This window comes from Alligator sinensis, unplaced genomic scaffold (genome assembly GCF_000455745.1).
Source record: "Alligator sinensis unplaced genomic scaffold, ASM45574v1 scaffold1318_3, whole genome shotgun sequence".
Classification (NCBI taxonomy): Eukaryota; Metazoa; Chordata; order Crocodylia; family Alligatoridae; genus Alligator; species Alligator sinensis.
The window spans coordinates 9786-16832 of NW_005842634.1; the positions used below are offsets into that span (position 1 = coordinate 9786).

A 7047-nucleotide genomic window follows, 5' to 3' on the forward strand; every position below is an offset into this window, starting at 1 on the left:
AGACCCAGCACTCTTTCCTGCTTATGCAGGGGGTCGGACTCAATGATCTATAGAGGTCCCTTCTGACCCTAACATCTATGAATCTATGAATCAGGAGGCACTACTTCACAGTCAGGGCGGCTAGGATCTGGAACCAACTTCCAAGGGAAGTGGTGCTCACTCCTACCCTGGGGGTCTTCAAAAGGAGGCTGGATAATCACATTCCCGGGGTCGTTTGACCCCAGCATTCTTTCCTGTCCATGGCAGGGGGTCGGACTTAATGATCTGCTTAGGTCCCTTCCGACCCTACCAACTATGAAACTATGACGTGTGCAGAGTGTGGTGCTGGGTACGGGCAGGAGGGGTGGAGGGTCTGTGTGCAGTGCTGCAGGTCAGCTAGAGCATGGAGTGGTGGTGGAGGTGGTCAGCCAGGACCTTCCAAACCCGAGCATGGCAAGGCTGCAGCTCTCCTAGAGCCTCAGCGGGAGGGCCTGCTGTTGCTGCCACCACAGGCGGTGCTCCTGCTGCCAGGCATCCTCTGCAGCCATGCCGCCGCCACCCAGGCCTCACAGATGTTATGCAGCACATAAGCTCCAACAATGATCCAGGGGAGGTTGTCCTTGGTGACCTCAAAGTGGATAGTGAGGGAGCACCAGCGGCCCTTGAGGCGCCCAAAGTTGCACTTCACTAGGGTGTGGGTCCAGCCCAGGCAGCGGTTGAAGTGGGCCTGGTGGCCAGCGTAGGACTGCAGGAGCCAATGCAGGAGCAAGTAGGCGGGGTCCCCAGTGGGGAGGGCTGGGATGACCATAGCACCCAGCTGCACGTCCAGCACCCCTGGTGCAAAATGGCCACTCTCCACCAGGCCCAGCAGACAGAAATTCCTAAATATGTGGGTGCCATGAGCACTGCCCACCCAGCTGGCACTCACATGCATGAAGGCCCCACGGTGGTCCACAACAGCCTGAGCACCACGGGGTGAAAGCCCCTCCAGCTGTAATAGGGGTGGTCTCTGTGGGGTGGGCAGGTGATGGGGATGTGGGTCCCATCCAGGGCCCCAATGCACTGGGGGAATCCCAAGGCACAGAACCCCACCACCACTGCCAGGAGGTCATGCACACAGAGGGCAGTGTCCACCAGCATGTCCTCAAGTGCACCACACACCTCCAGGATGGCCTCCCCAGTGGTGGCCTTGCCTAGTCCAGACAGGTGGCCAACATACCAGAGATTGGTAGGTGTGGCCAGCTTGAGCAGGGTGAGGGCCAGGTCAGTGCCTGTCGGGAGAGGCAGCCACAGGTCAGTGTCCTTCCACTCCAGGTGGAGCCGTAGCAGCTCCACAAGGTCCCAGGTGGCCTGGGCCATCCTGAAGGCCTCCAGCCAATGCTCATCATTCCAGGTGTGCTGGACAACATGCTGCCACCAGTCCTGGGTGGCCCGGAGGCCCTTGTGGTAGCAGGTATGGAGGTGCAAGAGAGTGACAGCAGCCCTGATGGTGGCATCCAGAAGCCCCTCATCAGCATCCCTTCTTGTGGCAACTGTACAGCGGCAGTGGCCGTGGGATGGCAGGCTGCAGCCAGGCAGGTGGTCGCTGCACGTTGGGGAGCTGGGCAGGCCCAAACAGCTGTGGGCCAGGCAGCAGTCAGTGCAATGGGCCAGTAGGGCCAGCTTGGTGGCCATCAGGAGCCCGGGGCACTGGTCATTGCTGTGAGGGGCAGGGGCTGAATCAGCCATAGCACAGGGAAGCAGTGGGCAAGGAGAAAGCTGCCGCATGCCCCTGCACTAGGCACACCGCTCCTGGCCAGGGAAGTGGCTGGCCAGAGAGCAGCAAGTGGGGCTGCTTTTGGAGGATGGCTGGCAGCTGTAGCCGGAGCCTGAAGCTCCTCCTGGTGGCAGCAGAGGCCCACTGCAGGGCTGCAGGAAGTTTGATGCTAAGAGCAGGAAATCTGCTCCCAAGTTTCTGCATGTGTAGACGCCTGCCTGACAGAACTTAATCCAGAGAAGTTTACACCCCACTAAACTGAGCCCCGATCAAATGTATGCGTAGACGCACCCACTGATTGGATAACTGAAACCTGAAAAGCAGTCAAAAGAGATTTCAAGTTGGAGATTTGAACGTTTCCCTCATGCATTACTGTTTGGTCAAGACTTTTCCTTTCTGTGAACATAAAAATCAGATGTCTCCCACAGCAAAGTGATATAAACAGTATTTTCAGAGATGATCTCTGGCTGGGAGAAGTCACAGGTTTTGTTATTCCACCAGACTGCAAGTTTACCCATGATACAAAATGATTCATCCAGTTCTGGATAATGCCTGAAGAGATGGTGTAGGAAAGGGCTGCAGCAGTTCCCATCAGTGTTCTGTTTGTTTTTAATCAGAGCCCTGTACCCAGACAGAGCAACCTATGGGCATTGTGCTGCCATAGGTGAATTCTTTGGAACATGTGTACCCACCTCCACCCCACCCTTAGTTTTCCACTTATACATAATTGCCAGACACAGAAGAGGTGGCTTGACATAAGACTGAAGGCTCAGTGGCTCAATAAGCTAAAAATACTGTTATTCAAACCTCCAGGAAGCAACTGTGACCACCCGAAACCTGAGATCCTGCTCCTGCCTTTGTGTCAAGGTAATTTGCATCATCCCAGATCCTCACAGAAGGTGAGAGGCTCCATACCAGCTATGAACCAACTGCCCAGAGGAGTTTTCCACCTACTGACTCCTCTGTGAAATCCTATGAAATATGAACTTTCATTTCTGCCCAGAGAACTTTTACAATCTTTTCTCCAATGCCTGATGAAGGTTGTTTGTGCCCAAAAGCTTGCAATTAAAGACATTTTTTGCAAAAATCTTGTTGGTCTGATTGTGTCCTGATTGTGTTATTCATACCTGACATTCTGTCATATCATACTGCAATTTTTCAATGGTACCCAGGCCAACAGTAAGCAAGCAAAACAATACCTCATTTAAAAGCAGGGTATTTCCCCACAAGTTAAAATGCTACATATTTTACAATTTAAAATCCTGTTACTTTAAAATGAGGTTTACTTCTTAAAAATGTACATTAAGTTGCCTATCCTACCTGGCAAAAGTGCCACTTCAGTATGTCAACCTGTTCTCCTGCCATCTTCTGTTGCACCACTATGTATCACTAGTCATCTCTTCCCCTCACAGTGTCGAATTCAATAGTTTAATATGGTGCTGAATTAAGAGGATTTTGTCCTCATGGTCTTCTTTATTCCTCTTTGCTACTGCCAAATGTGAGAGGTACCAATATGGTTGGACCTAATAATTACCCTACCTGCAGATTTTTTAATACTCCCCTAGCATTTCCATAAAAATAACACAACTATATATTAAGTAGGTAAATATCCCTAAACTATATTTTACACTGTCTGTTCTTTATTGCAGCGTTTTTACACATTTAGAAAGTGAGACAAATTCTAAAGATACCCTCCCTCTATATACAACTTGATTCTTAATTGTATTGCATTCTCATTAGCTTTCTTTCAGAAACCAACTTAACACAACATTGTGGAAACAAGGGCCTAAATTCTAGGCAGCTATAGTTTGATTAACTTTTACAGAGTTTTATCAAGTATGAATTTGGATTAAAAATGTAAAGCTGTTTATATAGGTACTAACATTTGCACTATTTAAAAAACAATGACATCTTGTGGCCAAACAGAGAACTCTACGATCACACTAAAAACATTATGAAAAAAATCCTGGATTTAAAATAAAAAAATTAAACAGATTAATTTATATACTGCAACATCAAGGACCCACTATAATACTGGCATAAATTACATAGTCTAAGCAGCTAATCAAAAAACTGATGTCTTGTATCTAGTTAGAAGGAAACATTGATGTGGTATCTTTGATGCAATCCTGATTTCTTCCAAAAAATCTACCAAGTCCTGTTTCCCAGAACACTGGGAGATCAAATGACTAGAGACTGGCTCTTTACATGTAAATCCATGCCCTTTCAGTCAATATTCAACTGATAAACTTTCTCACTAGACTTTTCACATCACCAGTGCTTCTATGGCTGTGTCTCCGTCTGTCAAAGTTCTCTTACTTTGCTCCCACACATCTGAAAACACATCTCTACCCAGAACAATACATAGCAAAGCTCTCTATCCACATAGATATGATTTCTACGCTCATGTCTATCATTCATTTGGGTGGTGACACTTTTATCCTTGTTTTGGTGTGAGGTCCTATAGTGCTTCCTAGAAAATCCATTTGACTTACTGTATTAGCAAGTGAATTTCCCAAACAGTTACAAATAGCCCACGCAGCCAGTTGCAAATGAAACTTACTTTTGTTCCTTTTATTGTTGTTAGACAAAGCTAATAGCTTAAAAGTCTAGGAATAAGGTTTGAACCCGACTGTCTGGAGGGAAAAATTGATTCACGACAGGTACAACTTAGCCTTCGTTCTGCCAAAATAAAGTTCTGTGGTGCTTATAACAGTTAAACCTTAAAAAACAAAGTATTGTCCGATTTGCACAGCCATAAAAATCCACTGGAATTTCTTCCAAGGGAGATTTATCCTGATATCTTAACCAAGAATTCCCCAGTTTCCCCTGCTTTGCACCAACAGCCTGCCCGAGTCCTGCTGTTCTTCCATTCTGCGGATGTCTGATTCCTAGTTGTGCAAAGTTTATGAAGCTCTTTCAGACAAAAAGCAATCTGCAAACATTCAGCTTCATTATGTGTGGTGCAGTGTTGAACTGTAATTTATGAAAGTTGTTGCGAAACCTATTGTCAGTGGTCTGGTGGTTCTTCTGATGTTATCATGAATCTTACAGTACTTGGTGCTTCTTCAAGCGCAATGTCTTGTACTCATGACAATCTCAACTTTTATGTAAAATAAGCAACTAAGATTTTTGGCCTTGAATACATAACTCTTACTGGCTCTGAATCCTAAAGGCAAATGTAAAAGCCTCAACTGTATCATTTTTTGGTTTTCCTTTTTAAATCTCATCATTTTAAAGCCAAACTCATGATCTTTTTGAGGCCTGATTCATGCTTTTTAAATAAAGCCTATATGATGCCTATATGATGTTGGCCAAGATAAGGAAGACATTCACTGATAAAAATGTCTCAATTGGTAAAGTAAGAAAGTCTCTTTCTGATATGCCTTTGACTATTAATGGCTTGGAAACTATTGTAACCCCCTGCTTTAAAAATACAAGCACTGCCTTATTTGCAAGAAAGTATTAAGTAAGTTCTTAGGGCTAACAACATAAGGCGAATCTGTTAGTTTTAAAGTTTTCTGCTACAGTATTACTAACGCATGTCAAATTTGAAAATCAATCCTTACTTAGTTAAGAAAAATAATGGAGGGTAGGTTATGTGGAGGTAACCAAAATTTGTTGCCCAAATTCTTATGCAAACCCACTGATTTCACTGTAGATAGTGTAACTAATGGCAGACTGTCATATCTACTTTTAAAGTAAAAGAATCTGTGTTTTAAAATAAAATGAGAACAGAAAAGCCACAAAATGCATTAGAAGCTCCAATTATTCCTATCAGATTAGATTTTTCATTTTAGAAAAGCATAAATAAAAATGTTTCATCTTGGACTACTCCATTTTATGTTCCTGCATAAATTTCATTTCTCGATCTCTGGTCTCCTCTGATGGATGCTCTCTTGTCTCCTCTGAGAGTGGCTTAGGCCTATCAAACATAGTACTTTCTTCATCACTGGGATTCCCAGTAACTATTATCCAGTAATTCTTATCTTCTTCAGCTTTATGGGAATCCAGATAAGTGTGACAAATGACTTCATATTCCTTTCCAAAGTATGAACTGTAGAGAAAAAGAGAAGAGGTACAGTGGTATACATATTATATCTTAATAATAAGAGTTGAATGGGTCTATAAAAGAGTTGAATAAGAGTTGAATAGGTCCATAAAACTGTAAGTTACTGCTCTAAACAATTTGCAAATAGTCCTGCTAACATTTGTTTGAGCTTATTCAGATATATTATTATATATTTTTAAAAACTGTTATGTCTTCTTCACAATTTCAGAAATTAAAAATGACAAAAATCATCTAGCTAACCCCCAGAGTTGCAGGAGCCCCACCAATGAATGTCAGCCCTAAAGAACATATGCCGATTTAGTGGATCCATTGCCCTCAGGTACAATGGCAACAGGCTCTTCCTCAGCTAGAAATGACAACTTTGGGGGCTTTGCAAGGACACAGAGGGTCTCAGGTTGAGGAATATTGTGGCCACTTTTCACCACTTCACCATCACCTGAAAAGCATCCTTTAGGGTCTAATAGTAGAGACCTTGAATCTTGCTTGGAATTAAAAGGAAACAATTGTTATAAAACATAACAATGAATGATCAATACTAATGCAATACATATATTACATTAGTATGAATTGTTCCATTAATTTTAGTTTGAGAGTCACCTGGATAAGAGCCAGTCAGTTTTCTGCACTATTTTTACATCTTATCTAGAACACTACTGCAGGCCCAATTTTCTCTTTAAATTAAGGACTATCATCCAGGGAGGATCAGGGGGTGCATGCAGCGATGCAGTTGTACACCCCCATTTGATTCTTGTTCTACCCACACTTCAAAACCAACTGACTGGGAGGTGCTGCAACATTTCTATTCAGGCAGTGCTCATAGTTTCATAGTTTCATAGTAGCTAGGGTCAGGAGGGACCTGAACAGATCATCTAGCCTGACCCCCTGCCACAGGCACGAATGAATGCTGGGTTCACAAGACCCCAGACAGGTGATCATCCAACCTCCCTTGAATTTGCCCAAGGTAGCGGTGAGGACGAATGCTCATACAGCCGGGTCATGGGCTCCGCGATGACCCCCGCCAGCTCCCTCAACACCCTTGGGTAGAGGGCATCTGAACCTGCAGATTTAAAAATGTCTAGCCCTTCCAGAAGATCCCTAACTACATCTGCGCTGACTGGAGGCTTGATAGAGCTATCGCCAAGATTGTCCCTACCTCTGGTAGGTGGGATATCCTGGTCCCTGTTCAGGAAAACAGAAGCAAAGAAACTGTTAAAAATATCAGCTTTCTTGTCTGGCGTGG

At 44.5% G+C, this 7047-nt stretch overlaps 1 protein-coding gene across 1 annotated transcript in view; it reads right to left on the reverse strand.

The window, feature by feature from the left end:
- Positions 1 to 3376: 3376 nt before the first annotated feature.
- CFAP161 (cilia and flagella associated protein 161) overlaps positions 3377 to 7047 on the reverse strand; it is a gene marked incomplete at its 5' end in the record, with an annotated part of 13587 nt that continues 9916 nt past the window's right edge. The window contains one exon of the mRNA XM_006033453.2: positions 3377 to 5792. Within this exon, the coding sequence (XP_006033515.1) occupies positions 5567 to 5792 (226 nt within the window). The remainder of the gene's footprint in view (positions 5793 to 7047) is intronic.